Here is a 15,518-nt window from a genome sequence, read left to right as displayed (position 1 = left end):
TATTTACATTGTCAATGAGCTTACTGAATAATAATCATCCATTACAGGCGGCTTCTATCTTCTGACCAGAGGCAATTGAATGAACGAGAGCCGTTCTAAACATTGCCATCAATACCGGCGTTCTGAGCTTCCCCTCCCAGGGAGAGCGAGCCCACGATGGCTGGGTAGAGGATGAGGTGGGGAGAGTCCTGGGCCACTCGACACAGCAGGCTGCATATGCTCTGTCGGATGTAGGCCTCTGGGTGGTTGAGGCGGGAGAAGAGCTGCGGTATGATACCTGAGGAGGACGACAGCAGGGTTCATGTAGGCCGCAGTCAGCTGGAAATGCTGCTGAGAAATTCCCTCAAGTGTAACAGAGAGGGTACTCAAATCTGATCCCCGTGTCTCGTTCAACATGGACCATTAGATCTCATCTTCTCAGAGTGCACCTGGTTACAGGACCCCGTCTTCATCAAACAGATCTCAAAATAAAAGTGTTCCAGGCCAGTGGAATCATACAATTCCAAACACTGAAGGTGTTTCCCAGAAGAGAACATGAAATGATATATATGTACACACACAATCCCTGTACAATCTAATTTGTCTACGCACTCTACACACGCTGAGACTGAAAGGTACAAGTTAGATGCCCCTCTTGGGATAAATAACGTCTGATGCATTTCAAACATGGACTATTGGTGAGAGCTGCAGACACACAGCGTCTCACACAGCGTGAGCCACATGGTGTTCTTAAGGACCCTCAAAGTGAACCAGGTTGATGCGTGTCACTTCAGCAACATCAGAGCATCCACCCGTCTCCCCGAGAGGGTCCCAGGTCCACTCACATATTGCTGTGGGAACAATACAGGCAGCGAAGACAGCAAAAAGTAATGTGTGTACGGTTAGGACGCTGTACATTTAATGTTTGAACGCATTATGTGCCTCCCGTTGCCCTGTAGTGTGACCTACCCTTCCAGGGTGCAGTAGGGGTGGAGGCTAAGCCCAGCTCCAGCCCCTCCCTCAGTTCACCAGCATGTTTCACCAGCAGACGGAGGAGTCGCAGGGTTGCCATGACGATCACATCGTCGTTGCTCTGCTTGCTGTTGTGATAGGACAGCAGGAGTTTAGGGTCATCCTCATCTACGGGGACCTAAAACACACAGGAGACATCTGGAATGAAGGCCCTCAGTCGTCTCCACCAGCGCACATGGCTGCAGTATGACAGCATGCCGCGGTGACCCGGCTGCCATCGAGCCGGGACCAATCTATCCAATACCCAGTCACCCCCCACGCCCAAATAAAGGGACAGGAGGGGGCAAGCGGGTACGGAGCCCAGGTGAGACGGTGAATCCACTATTGTACGGAGCGGCAAAACCACGGCCTCACCTGTCCAGCATTGAGCTTCAGGAAGGTAAAATAGGCCTGGCAGGAGACCCGGTAAAGGCCGAAGATTCGGTCCACCACCCGTCTCCAAACCCGGATCAGACCGTCTGTGACAGGCTGGCCCGCCTCCCCCAGCCAGGGGCACGAGCATGTGAGCTGCCGCCAGATCACGTCCACCATGTCGTCCTCCTCGTCGTCCTGCTGCAGAGCCAGGTCCTCGTCCTGGAGACGGTCAGCACGGCGTCACATTACAGAACACAAGTGCATCCACCGGAGACTTTAGGGACAACATGTACACACAGAGATACAGTGTAAATACCTGTATGCCAGTAGGCCGACACATGGCCTGTCCCAGAATGCTAAAGATGGTGTCCTTGTCTTCTTCGCTGGTGGTGGCTGGAAGCAGCTCCTCGATCTCCTTTTTTTCCCCAGAGAGAAGAGGCAGCCCCTCCCCTTGGCTGGGAAAATATACATCTGTCAGTGCACCGTTTCTAGGGGTGATGCATCGGTTGAGTTGAACGAACTGACAACACCACAACATTATGAAGAATGGATTGAATTAAATCCCAGCTCACACACACCTGGCATTATCCACCACCTTCCGGCCCCAGCGGTAGGCCCAGCTGGCCAGCGCTGCCCAGGACTTGGCCATCTCTGGAGCCAGGCTGGTGGACATCTGGTAGAGTTGTCCCAACACGAAGTCCGGCTCCCCAACTCCTACACTCACTGCACAGGGAAGGAGCAAAGACCCCCCGTCACTTCACCGGGGAAAACATGAAATGCAAACAAAGTGCATGTGGCACTCCAGGTCTCATGTCTGTCCAACGGGGGTGTAGTTAATAACTACAGCGATGGATAACCGTTAAGAACATGAGGTGAGCTGCTGTTAACTAAGGAACATACAGCCGGAAGTTCTGGCACCCCTGATAATCTCCATACTTTGATTTATATATTGTTGGGCTTTGTGTTATATATATATATATAATATATACTATATACACTAAAATGACCAGTAATTCCACAGGAGTTGTTTCACGGATATTTAAGAGCTCGTCTCTGGGGATTGTAGCAGAAAACCAACACAACAGGAAGTCGTCCGGGGAGCCGCCTTGGAAGGAACCATCTGCAGCGGGACGACCTCGCAGGTCTTTGGAGGTGGTCTGAGGGTTGTCCTTGACCCGTCTGACCATTATTTGCCTTTGCCACTTTGTATTCTTTCTTGGCCTTAACACAAACCGGGGCTGCTTCCTTCAATGTCTTATTAACAAAAGAGGAAAGAGCCGAAACGCCCAGGATGACCTTATGCTGGCCTTCCCCTAAAGCACACTGCTGAACAAGCATTTGAGTGGACACTGCTCCGTGGGGAATCCATTGACTTCCTTAATAATTCCCTTTCTATGGAATGCAAAGCGTAACGAGCTAATGAGGCTAAGTTAAAAATGAAGATTGTACCACTGCAATCTGTGTTCGTGAGGAACAAGCAAAGGGGTGCCTGCACTTTTGCATGAGACTACTTCCTCCACATTTCACTGGAACTCATCCCACCACACAGCAGCCTTTACGTGTTAAGCCCCGCCCCCTGCAGCGTCTCCAACAAGCCATAAGAGCTCCCCTACAGTTGGTCTCTATTCAGAGTGGAAAATAAGTAATATACATGATGCATTATGTGTATATTATGCAGGTGGCCTATGTGGACTGTCGTGTTACCGGAGGTCTCAGCTGTGATGTGGGGGATCCCCTGGTCCTCAAGGGGGAGCTCAAGCAGAGCAGCAACATTGCGGCTCAGAAGGGAAGCATTGGACGAGTTCACGGCTCCAGACCTCTTCACCACCTGAAGCAGAATACCAGCAGTCCTTTAAACAATGCCACACAGAAGAACTACACTACAACTGGGCAGATTTCACATGGTGAAAGGTTATACGGATTGTGGCAGTAATTGTACTTTAATACAGTTGGGTCTTCTTTATCCAACACCCCCCGGCCTAACGGATACAGTATTGTTGCCTCGCTTTACTAAAGCCATGCTTAAAAAACCCAAATTGTTATACTGTAAAATGTAGTTATTTGTGGGAAACTGGAATGAATGCTATTTACTTGAAGATGTTTTCACAGCAATATAAAGTAGATATTGAAGAAAAATGAAAAACGAAGCCTATAACACAGCATTAGATGTTATCCTACTAAAAATCAAATACAATCATTGGAATTTGGTGTTAATACAAATAACCACTGTAAATTTTTAGTCAAGAGTGTCCAATAAATTGAAATAAAATGGAATTGAAGTCTGTTTTTGGCCCACACTTACCTGTGCATCTCTAAGCTATACTCACACATAAAGGGGACAACATGCTTGGATGCATAGAGGACTCTGCGCCATTACCAACATGCAAATGTCAGCCTCATATAGTGATTGTAGAGCGGTGTTGGAATGTGAGCATGCCTGTTTAAGCTGAGGCGTCATGTCCTTCCAGTCGGCCAGCAGCCATTTGCTCAGCGTCAGCAAGGAGCGGCAGGCGGCGCCTTCGTTCTTCCCCAGCTGGCAGTAGGACAGTGCCGCCCCGCTCAGCATCTCCATGGCCGCCATCGACTGACCTGAGGGCAGAGACAGAAAACTGACGTCCAGAGCAACTTTACAACACACTGGAGACGCTTGGTAAAACCCGTGTTGGCCTTCATGTCCTGAGAGCCGAGTTGTGGGCTCACTCTTAGAGACGCATTATGATTAGACGTAAAAAGCACTAGTGACTTGTAGCTCTCTATGCATCTCTCGTGTTTTCTCGTTGTTCTTGCTGAACTAAATAGCGATGTGCGGTTCGTCAGTGACTACTGTTGATCACCTGCAGTTCTCAGGACTTTGGCTTTTTCGATCTGCAGCTCTGGGCCCCACTTCTCGCCCAGAGTGCCCTCCAAGGTGAGATGCCTGAAGGCCTGGTTCAGCTCGTCCAGGTGATCCTCTTCCGGTGTCCTGTCACTACATTGGCTGAGCAGACGGGATGCCAGGGCGATGTTGCCTTTCTTCCGAGCAAACTTGACAGCGGTCAGACAAAGCTCCATTAGGTGGCCGTCTATGGTGGAAGAGAAACCTGGACAAGAATGGACACGGCAATATTAGAGCCTGAAGACAAGTACAAGTACATTTTTGTCACTGATATCAGCCCTATTTTACAGCCTTATGTAAACAGTTCGTGTTGCATTGCTTTCTATTGGTGAACCAGCAGTGGCCATGCATTCTGAAGACGATAGTACATTTAAAGGCTTTGTCACAGCAGAGACAACAGGTCAGAGCTAGAAACATGAACACCAGCCGGCGGGTTTAACCTTCAGCCGGAGAGGGTTGTACAAGGGGACAGGTGGGGGTGTCACACATTGTCATTTTAGGCAGGGTCCATACACATTTTGACCAATTGATTTCCATGACCAAACAAGTTGTGAAATTTTATCTGTAGACATAAAAAGTGAGAAAATATTTAAAACTAACAATGACAATTCCTAAGTTCTGTTCCCCCGACATTCAATTGGGCCTCTGTTTTTTATGTTTACAATTATCTACTACGGATGAGTATCGTTTGGGTTTTCCTGATACCAGTGCTAAAACAATACTTTAAAACATACCGGTGCCTAAACCAACACATTTTTGTTCCTTTCTTATCTTTTACTTTACAGCTTATTTTAGCTGACACTATTATCCAAAGCAACTTACATTACATTTTTAACCCATGGCTTTTTACATTTTTTCCTGGGGAGCAATTAAGTGGTGTCTTGCTCAGGGACACTTGGACAGGGGACATGGGGCAGCCGGGCCTTGAGGTTCGCGGCGCACCGTCTCTACCCGTCGTTGACCCGTCAACCCGCCACCCGGAAGGATGTATTACATCGTTGGAATATCATGAAAAGAATAAAACAATCTCCTGTTATTCACGTGAGGAAATGAAGTCACATGTCTCCAGCTAAATGACAAACACCACCAAATCAACGCCACGAAGTAGCTTCGCTAGCAGTCGCCCTCTGATGGGGTTGGTGCAGCAGCTTCGCTAGCAGTCGCCCTCTGATGGGGTTGGTGCAGCAGCTTCTCTAGCAGTCGCCCTCTGATGGGGTTGGTGTAGCAGCTTCGCTAGCAGTCGCCCTCTGATGGGGTTGGTGTAGCAGCTTCGCTAGCAGTAGCCCTCTGATGGGGTTGGTGTAGCAGCTTCGCTAGCAGTCGCCCTCTGATGGGGTTGGTGTAGCAGCTCCGCTAGCAGTCGCCCTCTGATGGGGTTGGTGTAGCAGCTCCGCTAGCAGTCGCCCTCTGATGGGGTTGGTGTAGCAGCTCCGCTAGCAGTAGCCCTCTGATGGGGTTGGTGTAGCAGCTTCGCTAGCAGTCGCCCTCTGATGGGGTTGGTGTAGCAGCTTCGCTAGCAGTCGCCCTCTGATGGGGTTGGTGTAGCAGCTCCGCTAGCAGTCGCCCTCTGATGGGGTTGGTGTAGCAGCTCCGCTAGCAGTCGCCCTCTGATGGGGTTGGTGTAGCAGCTCCGCTAGCAGTCGCCCTCTGATGGGGTTGGTGTAGCAGCTTCGCTAGCAGTCGCCCTCTGATGGGGTTGGTGTAGCAGCTCCGCTAGCAGTCGCCCTCTGATGGGGTTGGTGTAGCAGCTTCGCTAGCAGTAGCCCTCTGCTGGGGTTGGTGTAGCAGCTCCGCTAGCAGTCGCCCTCTGATGGGGTTGGTGTAGCAGCTCCGCTAGCAGTCGCCCTCTGATGGGGTTGGTGTAGCAGCTTCGCTAGCAGTCGCCCTCTGATGGGGTTGGTGTAGCAGCTTCGCTAGCAGTCGCCCTCTGATGGGGTTGGTGTAGCAGCTTCGCTAGCAGTCGCCCTCTGATGTCTGCTTACTTTAGCATGGGTTGTTAATGTTGCTCTCCCGTGTTTGGACATGGACTTCGCTACTAAGACCCTGAAGCAGCTATAAAGATGGTATCCGACCCATCTCACCTGTTTGTGCCCCTTCCATCTGGCAGGAGGCTGAGGTCCATCAGGACTAAGACCTCCCGCCACACCAACAGTTTCTTCCCGTCGGCAGTCGGGCTCATCAACAGAGCCGGTCCCCCACTGACTGACTCTGACATCCCACCGGTCACTTTCACTTTCTGCTCGCTGGTGCACTTTATTTTTAACTAACTTTTATTCCTTTATTTTAAACTAACCCATAGCCTTATACTTCTAACCCATAGCATTATTTATTATATTTATTTATTTTATTCCTCGTGCAGTTGTCTTGTCGTCCATTGTCGTACAGTCTGCTGTTACGCTCCAACGCCAAGTCAGATTCCCTGTATGTCTGACATATTATGGCAATAAATGTTTCCTGATTCCCAATTTGAAATATCTAATGTTTTGCCTCAATTACTGCTCTTCTCGTCCCGGGTCTTTGTTCGTCGTAACTCATGACTCATATACTTATCCATATGTAGCAAACATATGTTGGTTAAACCGTGGTTAAATCTTCACTTCCCTGCACAGTTATATAACTCATAGAAATATAACTCATTTCCATGACTTTTCCAAAACAGTCTTTTTAAAAATAAATTTTTATTTATTTATAGTTTCAAGCTGCCTTTTATTTAGACGTTGCCTGTTATTTAGACGCATAACAAAAAAATGTCATACAGAAAATGTGTGTGACTGCTGAAAACTGAACATTAATTGCAAAACATTACAGAGGAATGAACCTTTCAACTAAAATTTGTATGACAAAGTATTACGAAATTTTACTGAAAAACTATGAAGTTTAATAAAATGAAACGGACAAGATATCTAATGATTTAAACAGGAAAGGATTTTTGAGAAAAAGAAAAAGGACAGAGCATCACTACTGCCAACGCACTTGGTCTAATGACTTAGTTTACCTTTGAGTTTTTGGAGGAGTTGCCTCTGGAACATTGTGTATCTGAGGGCCTGAAGGAAAGGCTGCACATCCTGTTGCTTACAGGAGCTCAGCGCCTCACTGCACAACGGAATCACGCAGTCCTGCAACAAATATACACAACAAACAGGTTGAAATTCACCCTCCAGCTGGAGGCCAAGAATAGCCTACATACACTACACTAGAATAATAGTGTACTGGAGATCGCATTCACACTGTGCTGCTTTGAGGCTCCATTGTGACATTCATTTCCCATGAGCCCATTAATGTAATATTTTGGTAGAATCTGCACACCACGTTTTTATTGGCAGTAGATGCTCTGGTTACCATGACGATGTAACCTCGTACCCGGAGCCAGCGTTAGGAAAGTTACCTTTCTGACTAAGTAGGAATCGGACTCTGTCTTATCCGTGGCAGTGGTTCAGTTAGAGCCCCGCGGCAACACATGGGGTAAACTAACTGAAGCCATCAGCCCAAACCGTAGGTCCTGACTTGTGCAGTGCGAATGAATGTGCAGAGCAGGAAAGTGAAACTAGCTCCAACTAGCAATCTCTTTTTAAAAATCATTCTGGAAGTCAGCAACGTGTAACTTTACCTATAAGGTTATCAAACAAATGTAGAGTCAGGGAGCACATACTTCCTGTCCCGTGAGAGTGTTCTCCAGGGTGGCGGTGCAGTGGAGCTGCAGGGTGGGCAAGGTTGGCAGCGCATCCGACAGGGTGAGAGTAGACAGGCGAAGAGGACCCAGGCAGATGCGTCCGGTCTGCTTCAGGCAGCGTACCAGCGTGCTGGAACGTCACATCACATGTTTATCTTAGAGGAAGTGCACTTCAAGCTTTTCAGACTTCAGACATGCTTGTGAATCTCAGCCCAAACTCTTTTAAATGGTTGTTACCAAACTATTGATGTACATTTATAACAATGTACCATCACCCCCCACCTATGAGGGGAACATGCGCTAGTGTCCATAACCCCTCAGGAACCACTAGGGCTGTCACGATATCACATTTTAGTTGTCCGATTATTGCACAGACATTTATTGTGATATTATTGCAATTTTCAAACCATTTTTATGCCACTGATATCATGACAAAATAATAGCATAGTAATAAAAGTACGCTATTTCAAAGTACAAAGAATGTTTAATTTGTCAGAATAGTTAGACATTAGAATCTGAATGTGAAAAAAAAAATCTCCTAATTAAAACAAAAAAAGAAATAATAAGTGCGGAGGGACACGGAGCGGGTGAAGCGATGCGGTTGGGTTTAAGAGAATGTGTCCAGCGGAAAGACGCCGCGGCAGCCGGGGGGGTTTAACTGGGGGCTTTGATCGGCTGCAGGGCGAGACTGAGCGGCTCGGTGCCGCTAACAACCGGCCGGCCCGGGAGGAACACAGGACGGTCCTCCCGCCCAGAGAGCAGTCCGGAGGAAGCGACAGTAGTTCAGGTTAAAGACGGGCGGGTGGTTGTTTTAGCTCAGTTGGGTTCACTGCTTCTCTTCACCTGTCGGTTTGCGCGCTGCTTAAGCCCCGCCCCCGCTTTCCACAAGGGACAGAGGATCAACTTAAACGTTGGTGACGTTCATTTTTACGTAAAATGAACATCGCAGCACCAAAAATGATGATTGCATGCGATTTCAGATTGTGTGCGTTATGTCATTTTATGGCATATTGCGACCGGCCTATGAACCACAAGGACACTTACTCTGGGTTGGCTGTGGTCTTGTGCTCCTGCTGCTCATTGACTTTAGTCATGGCGCTGACCGCGCTGCGGAGGAGCTGCACCTCGATTGCTCTCTGCAGCTCAGTGGGATCTGGACTCATGGAGGGCAGCAGCCTTTTCAGATCTGAAGAACCACAATACACACCCTTAAAGGGCTGACTGCAAATGTAGACTCAACTGCATTGTAGATTAGTTTCTGCTTATATCACACTTACTACATTGTCGTTATCAAGACCATTACTTATTTACTATTTAAATAATGAAAATGCACTACAAGTATACACCATTATACTTATAACACCATTATACACAAGAACTTCTCAGAAAACGGTGACAAATAATCCAGTCCAATGGAAAACAATGTCCATGCATTTAGCAAGCAGAAAAACATAATAGAATAGTGTAGAAACAACTTGGGTGCTAATTCATCAAAGGAGAAAAATAACATTGGGTTTAAATGGGGGTTTACAGTTGATTTTAGCAGGAAGGTAGAGAAGTAAGTAAGTGTTGGTCCCTCCATCATGCTGGCAGACCTCCCAACATGAGGGGCCAATCAGCTCAGAGCCCTGCTGCTGCCAGTGAAGCAGCAAATAGACGGTTTACTTCTGGGAGCTGACATCTTACCCAGCTTGTCCTTGCTGCTGGAGAGCGAGCAGTCTTCTCCAGGCAGCAGCTCCAGCTGAGCTCCACACTCTGCCAGGTCTCCCTCCTCAAAGCGGCTCAGCGCCTGGATGTAGTTGAAGTCCGTCCTCAGGTTGATGCTGAGCGGACTGCTGGAGTTCTGTTTGAGGGCGTGCACAGCGGCCTGCCACTCCTTCACAGAGCTCCAGTCGCAGAAGGCCACGTAGCACTGGCAGGCTTTGTTGGCCAGGAAGTTGATGACTTCAGGAGAGCACTCGACGGACTTCAGCAGCACCGTCTTCTTGCTGTCACCTTTTCAGAGGAACCACACGCGCATCAGTGCTCAACAAGCTACAAACACACCTACTTAGAAAAGAGCTGCAGTACGTGTGTTTCACCACCTCATTGGCTACGGGGGGAGAGGCGGCCAAGGCACTCAGCGCTTTGTAGGCCTCTGCTCAAAATTGCATTTACACTCCAATGCTGCATTCACACCAAAACCGCTGGAGATGAACGAATATAGATTCAAATAGCTGGATCAGGTATCCCTGACAACGGGTCCATCGGCTGCCAGACTACTTCTAAACAATGCGTCTAGCCTGCGTGACAGTCACGTCTGCCTCTGGTCTTTTCCTCAATACATTTTACTAGTGTCAATGTGAAAATAAATACATGTAAGGGGCCCGGCACTAATCAACAGTCAACTTGTCATTTATGTCATCGCTCTATGAAATGAGCTTGTGGGGTGAAGACATAATGACTGAGTGGACCCTTGCTGTTACCGTTGCTGGTGTGATTGGGGCTGCTTGTGTTGCTGGAGAGTTTGAGCAGGCAGCAGTCAGAGCTTTTGATGCTGCAGTCCATCCCGGTGACCGCAGACAGCTGATCTTGATATTCCAGAGCTGCCTTTTCAAATCTAGGAAAAACGCTTGCTGTTAGGTAGGACAACCAAAGAGGATGCTTTGGATGCTTTACTGAGCACTTGGCTTAGCGCTGCTTACCGCCCTTCAGCCTGCAGGGCGACTGCCGCCAGCCAGCCGGGACTGCGACCAGTGGTGATGAGCCCCCATGCGGCCAGGCCCTGAATGGCCTCAGGACAGCGCAGCTCACACAGAGCCTCCACCAGCAACGTCAGAGGAACCTCCAGCTCGGGGCCCTTAGCATCCACCAAGCACATATCAAACGCTGCCATTATAGTAACTCATGATGTAAGAAAACACACACAAATACCTCCTCCTCTGATAGGCTGACCTGGGTACCGCAGTTCTTAATCTCCGTGAGCAGGTCAAAGCCGTGGCGGATGGTGACTGCAGGCTGGCCGGACAGAAGACCCACTCTCATGAGCGCCAGGCGGATCCTGGTCAGCCAGTCCTGGCATGTCTGCCGGTTGGTGTAGAAGAATGTCCTGATGCCCTGGGACACAGAGGAGGAGGAGCTCATCAAATCATTTCGGAACTGGCTCTTGTAATCAGCGGGGAGCTCTGGATGCACACCTTGGGTGGGGCAGTGAGCGCGTTGGCGCAGCCCTCGTACGCGTTGTACATGAGCTTCTCCAAGTTCTCCACGTACTGAAGCAGCAGAGCCAGGCGGAGCTGATTGGAGTGGTGACAATCCCCGTCTCCTCCGGCACCGGCCCACGCTCCCACGTCCTGCTCCGGGTTCACACTGTGAGCCGCCAGGCTCCGGATGATGCCTGAAGCACAGGGACACACATGGAACAGGGCTGGGACCGGCGTTAGATGCCACTCAACAGACGATAACGGCCATACGTCGGCTCTACCAGGGAGAGAACCTAAAGGAAACGGTCATCCATCATGGTGTGCATCAGAGGAGAAGAATGGGTGGGGATCTTTACCAGTTTCCTGGTTGGCTGGGATCAGCGTACTCAGAAAGAATATAGTAATATATAGTAGTATTAATACTGTACCCTGTGCACAGAATACCAGACTCTGCACAACAGCTTCTTCATGGCTTGGGAGGCAGGGCAAAAAGAAACGCAAGCAACAAGGAGGGCTGGGAGTCCAACATGACGCACTACACATGTGAGTGGGTGAATCTTCTGGAGTCGGGGCGACGCTGAACTGATGGAATACGGTGGTTTAGAGCATTATTGAGTCTTCTAAAGACACCTTCTGTGGACCATTGGCATCAAGGGATGTTGGAAGGTCTTCCCCTGGAAAGGTTGACCCCCACCCTCCATGGCAATGTAAAAGGATTCATGACTGGGTGGACCCCTCTAGGCTGGCCTTTACCCTGCCAGATTAAAAAACACGTTCAACCTGATGATGTAATGGAGATGTCCTCACGTCTGACTGGTGCTGTGATATTATTATTATATGCTGAAGTTGTTCCTTTTTTAAATGTAGGTTTCGCTTTATTCCTCCGCCCATTTATTTCTTGTCTCTCGTCTTCTCTGCTGCTCTGCACAAGCCGCACGGCTTTAACTGTAACGTGTGTCACTTAACCAACGCCACACTGTGGGAAGGAGACATTCAGGCTGCTCTGTGGGGCCCAATGAGGCACAGCCGCTTACCCTCAATGGTCTGGAAGGTGTCTTGGGCTCGGCCCAGAGGTGTTCGCAGTTTGGACAGCACGGTGAACTGCGCCGCCTCCCACACGGCCCACTGCCACAGCACCGCCTCCGTCTTCAGCAGCACCCGCGGCACAGCAGCCGGCCTGCCGCCGTCCGCCCCCCCTCGGCCGTCCCTCTTCTCCAGCCGCTGGCAGCTGTAGTACAGACGCTCCAGCCAGGGGTCCTTGCTGCGGACCGACAGCAGGAGATGTTTGGATGTGGATTCACCATCAGTCGCTACCGACTACTTATATATTTCAAGTCAACTGTGTGTTGAAATACAGAAAGCTGCACATATTTATTTAAATGTGCATGTAGAAAGGTCCAAGCACGAGTCGAAAGTGACCATGAGATACTGTGTCAAATGAAAAGAAACATTCAGATATTATGTAACAATAACTACAAAGAGATGAAGACACGCTGAGATTCCAATCCTGCCATAATAATGATGCGAACACATCCTGTCCTTTAACAGTTGATGTCACATCACACACACAAGGAAGGACCGACCCTCGTTAGGTAGGAAAATGCTTTCCAAAGAACTCCATCTGCAGTCATACCCGCCACGGTGCACAACTCCATACAGGATGAAGCTGATGAGGTCGCTGAAATCCTGGGGGTGGAAGGTGCTGCTTGGTGCGCGGCTCATGTGGTGGCGGATAGCCAGTGACATCTCCCGCATCTCAGGGTGGCTGTGGTTACTGCGGAGACACAACATTGGTAACTAGGATTTTAATCATCTCCAACAGGAGAACCTGAATCTGTGTATCATTCCTTTTTCCGTTATTCAAGTCAAGAAACGGGCCATTGGCTGAAATCTAGTTTGAAAGTTTGTGAGCTAAATGACTTCCTGGTGTAACGTCTAAGAAGATGTGTGCACGCGCAGGCTCCTTGCAGCTGGTTGTCGACGTCACTACGGTCACAGAGGTGTCGCTTGTGTTTAACAACCTCACGCTGAGGAGCTATTGAACCGGGAGTCTGAATCGGAATATCTTGCCAACTTTATCGAACCGTAAAGGTTCTACGGACACTCACCCACTCACTGCAGCCTCATAACAAGCAGGGAGGACAGGCACGTCTGACGGACTCTCTGTATGTCAGAGATCAATCAAACTTCTAGGGAGATAAAATACGCTCCGGGTGGTATTTATTCTGCAGTTAGCGTGATTAGTAACGATTGAAAAGTCCTGAAGAGCGTTCCTTCTTTATTGAACCACTTTCTCAATGAGGAAAGACGCTGCAGACTCAGTCTGGCGTGACTCCTCTGTGCTCTGACTGCAGCTGGACTGGTTTCTGCTTCAGTCACGTCAGACACCACTAAAGTCTCCAATAACACCAGATAAGGTCGCTGGTCGCTTTTGACAGGAAGTCGCCACGAGGGTTTGGAAAGTCAATTTAGCGTGTGCACATCTTCATAATTCAGTCAGAATTTTGTCTTTTTTTGTGGCAGAAACGGACTTACCTACTATTGAGACCGTGGTTTGTCATTTGAATAACAGAAAAACTAAATAGTTTTTGGTTTTTCGATCTATCAATTGAAAAACGAAAGAAGGATGATACACGGATTATCTTTCATTTGGTTCCATCGGCCTGTAATGTCACGTAGAATGCAACAGATAGATATTTGTGTATCCCCACCTGTGAATACCATAGACAGGAGATGTCAATCAGAACCTACCTCAAAGCCACATGGAGGGGGATTGTCCTGAGCAGCTTGCCATAGGCCTGCCTCACCCTCACTGCTGAGTGGACCAGCTGGACTCTGGAGACGTCCACACACCTGACGGACAGTACGGAGCAATAAGAGTCCCGCCCACAGACTCAATGTACGGACACACATTTTGTGTTGGATTCCAGTCATGTTGAACTTAACTGCTATTGTGTAAGGAGACACAACTAAGGCTGTAACAATGAATCAATCCAATTTAATATAAAGAAATCTATTATCATTATAGATTAAGTCAGAGATATTTGGCTATAAAGTACAAAAGAAGTGCGGTTGGCGTATCAGAGACCCGTAACGTTGGGAACCATGAAACATACGGCGGAGGCCGAGGAATCAGTACAGCCAGTGACGGAGTCGCTACACAATCCTACTTTGCTTCCTTTTGAAGGGAGGACGCGAGGAAGTACAAGTGTGTGTGTGGCGGGAGGGTGTGAAAGACCGAAGTGAGTTACTGTGATGCTCGATGCGTGTTGTTGGTCAGCTGTCGGCACGCAAATTACTGTTGATGGAATAATAATCGCCCCCCCCACCTAACATTCATATCACGCTATTTATTACGAGAGAACGGAGCAGATTGAAGAACTTTTGTCGGAAGAAATGCGTAAATATGAGCGCTTATACAAGCCGTCATTGGCGGGTTGGATTCACGAAGGGAGATCGCCGCAAACGAGGGGAACAAAGTTGTGGAAAATACGGCATAAGACAAATGTGTCCTTGATGAAAAGCAGCAGTGTGGATGCACGGGGCAATAAAGTCTATGATAAATAAATAAACAAATGGACGTGACTCTCTAGGTCGTCTTCAACAGAAACACGTCACTCTGCCTGTTGTTCTGGAGGTGAATCGCTCTGCAACACACGCAAGACTTTTAGAACCATGAATTGAAACGAGTGCGTCGACACGACGGCGCTGACGCAGAAACACGCGCCGGCCTTAAGTCGTTTTGATTTACGGTAAAACCAAAAACCCTCCAACCAGACACAGACCGTCTCTGGGGCACAAGTGGTGTTGGTGCATCTCTGGTCTCGCGTTGTTCCTCCCGCATCGCTCCATTATGCGTGATCACGTGACCTTCTCTTCATTGTGGGCGAGCTGCATGCACTTTTATGAATGTACAATCATTAATGTCACACGTTGTTTGTCGTGTCTCGATGTACTGACGTCATGATTGCAGCAGGTGCAACACGAGCGTAGTTTTCTACCGTGTAACACAATGTATTATTTCTATCTTTAGTTGATGCTTTGCTGCGTAAAATAAAGACAAAAGGAGAGAATCAAACGATCTCCTGTCATTCACGTGAGGAAATGAAGTCACGTGTCTGCAGCTAAATGACAGACACCACCAAAGGAACGAAACCCTCAGGGGGGGGGGGGGCGCGGTGGAAGCACACACGTGTCTGCCTGTGTCCATCGCTGTATAGATGTATAAATAAACGTGCATTTGACTTAATTATTACGTTTTAAAATGACTAAACCGCAATAGGCTCACCTCTGCAACAGCTCTGTGGACAGGGACGAAGAGAGGACCTGCAAGCTGTGGCAGGTCTGAAGGCAGATACTCTGGTCTTCGTTAAGACCTAAGGAAGAACATTGACCAACGATTAGTGCCAATAGATGACGAGGACAA

The 15,518-nt window shown here is 48.6% G+C and overlaps 1 protein-coding gene across 11 annotated transcripts in view; it reads right to left on the bottom strand.

Annotated features, from left to right (window-relative positions):
• smg1 (SMG1 nonsense mediated mRNA decay associated PI3K related kinase) overlaps positions 1-15,518 on the bottom strand; it is a 42,786-nt gene that overhangs the window by 17,632 nt on the left and 9,636 nt on the right. For all 11 annotated transcript variants that reach the window (XM_040190222.2, XM_078084342.1, XM_078084344.1 and 8 more), the window contains 20 exons: positions 15,381-15,468; positions 13,844-13,945; positions 12,726-12,866; positions 12,127-12,353; positions 11,087-11,286; positions 10,845-11,006; positions 10,595-10,749; positions 10,376-10,509; positions 9,597-9,905; positions 8,955-9,096; positions 7,890-8,040; positions 7,236-7,356; positions 4,200-4,445; positions 3,803-3,954; positions 3,070-3,193; positions 1,944-2,088; positions 1,682-1,820; positions 1,366-1,584; positions 949-1,129; positions 116-277 (listed from right to left, as the gene is read on the bottom strand). In XM_040190222.2, coding sequence (XP_040046156.2) covers positions 116-277; positions 949-1,129; positions 1,366-1,584; positions 1,682-1,820; positions 1,944-2,088; positions 3,070-3,193; positions 3,803-3,954; positions 4,200-4,445; positions 7,236-7,356; positions 7,890-8,040; positions 8,955-9,096; positions 9,597-9,905; positions 10,376-10,509; positions 10,595-10,749; positions 10,845-11,006; positions 11,087-11,286; positions 12,127-12,353; positions 12,726-12,866; positions 13,844-13,945; positions 15,381-15,468 — 3,300 coding nt within the window. The remainder of the gene's footprint in view (positions 1-115; positions 278-948; positions 1,130-1,365; positions 1,585-1,681; positions 1,821-1,943; positions 2,089-3,069; positions 3,194-3,802; positions 3,955-4,199; positions 4,446-7,235; positions 7,357-7,889; positions 8,041-8,954; positions 9,097-9,596; positions 9,906-10,375; positions 10,510-10,594; positions 10,750-10,844; positions 11,007-11,086; positions 11,287-12,126; positions 12,354-12,725; positions 12,867-13,843; positions 13,946-15,380; positions 15,469-15,518) is intronic.

The sequence above is a fragment of the Gasterosteus aculeatus genome, chromosome 11 (genome assembly GCF_964276395.1).
Source record: "Gasterosteus aculeatus chromosome 11, fGasAcu3.hap1.1, whole genome shotgun sequence".
Taxonomy (NCBI): Eukaryota; Metazoa; Chordata; class Actinopteri; order Perciformes; family Gasterosteidae; genus Gasterosteus; species Gasterosteus aculeatus.
Note: the sequence above shows the minus strand (reverse complement) of the source record. Positions and strands in the feature narration are given on the sequence as shown.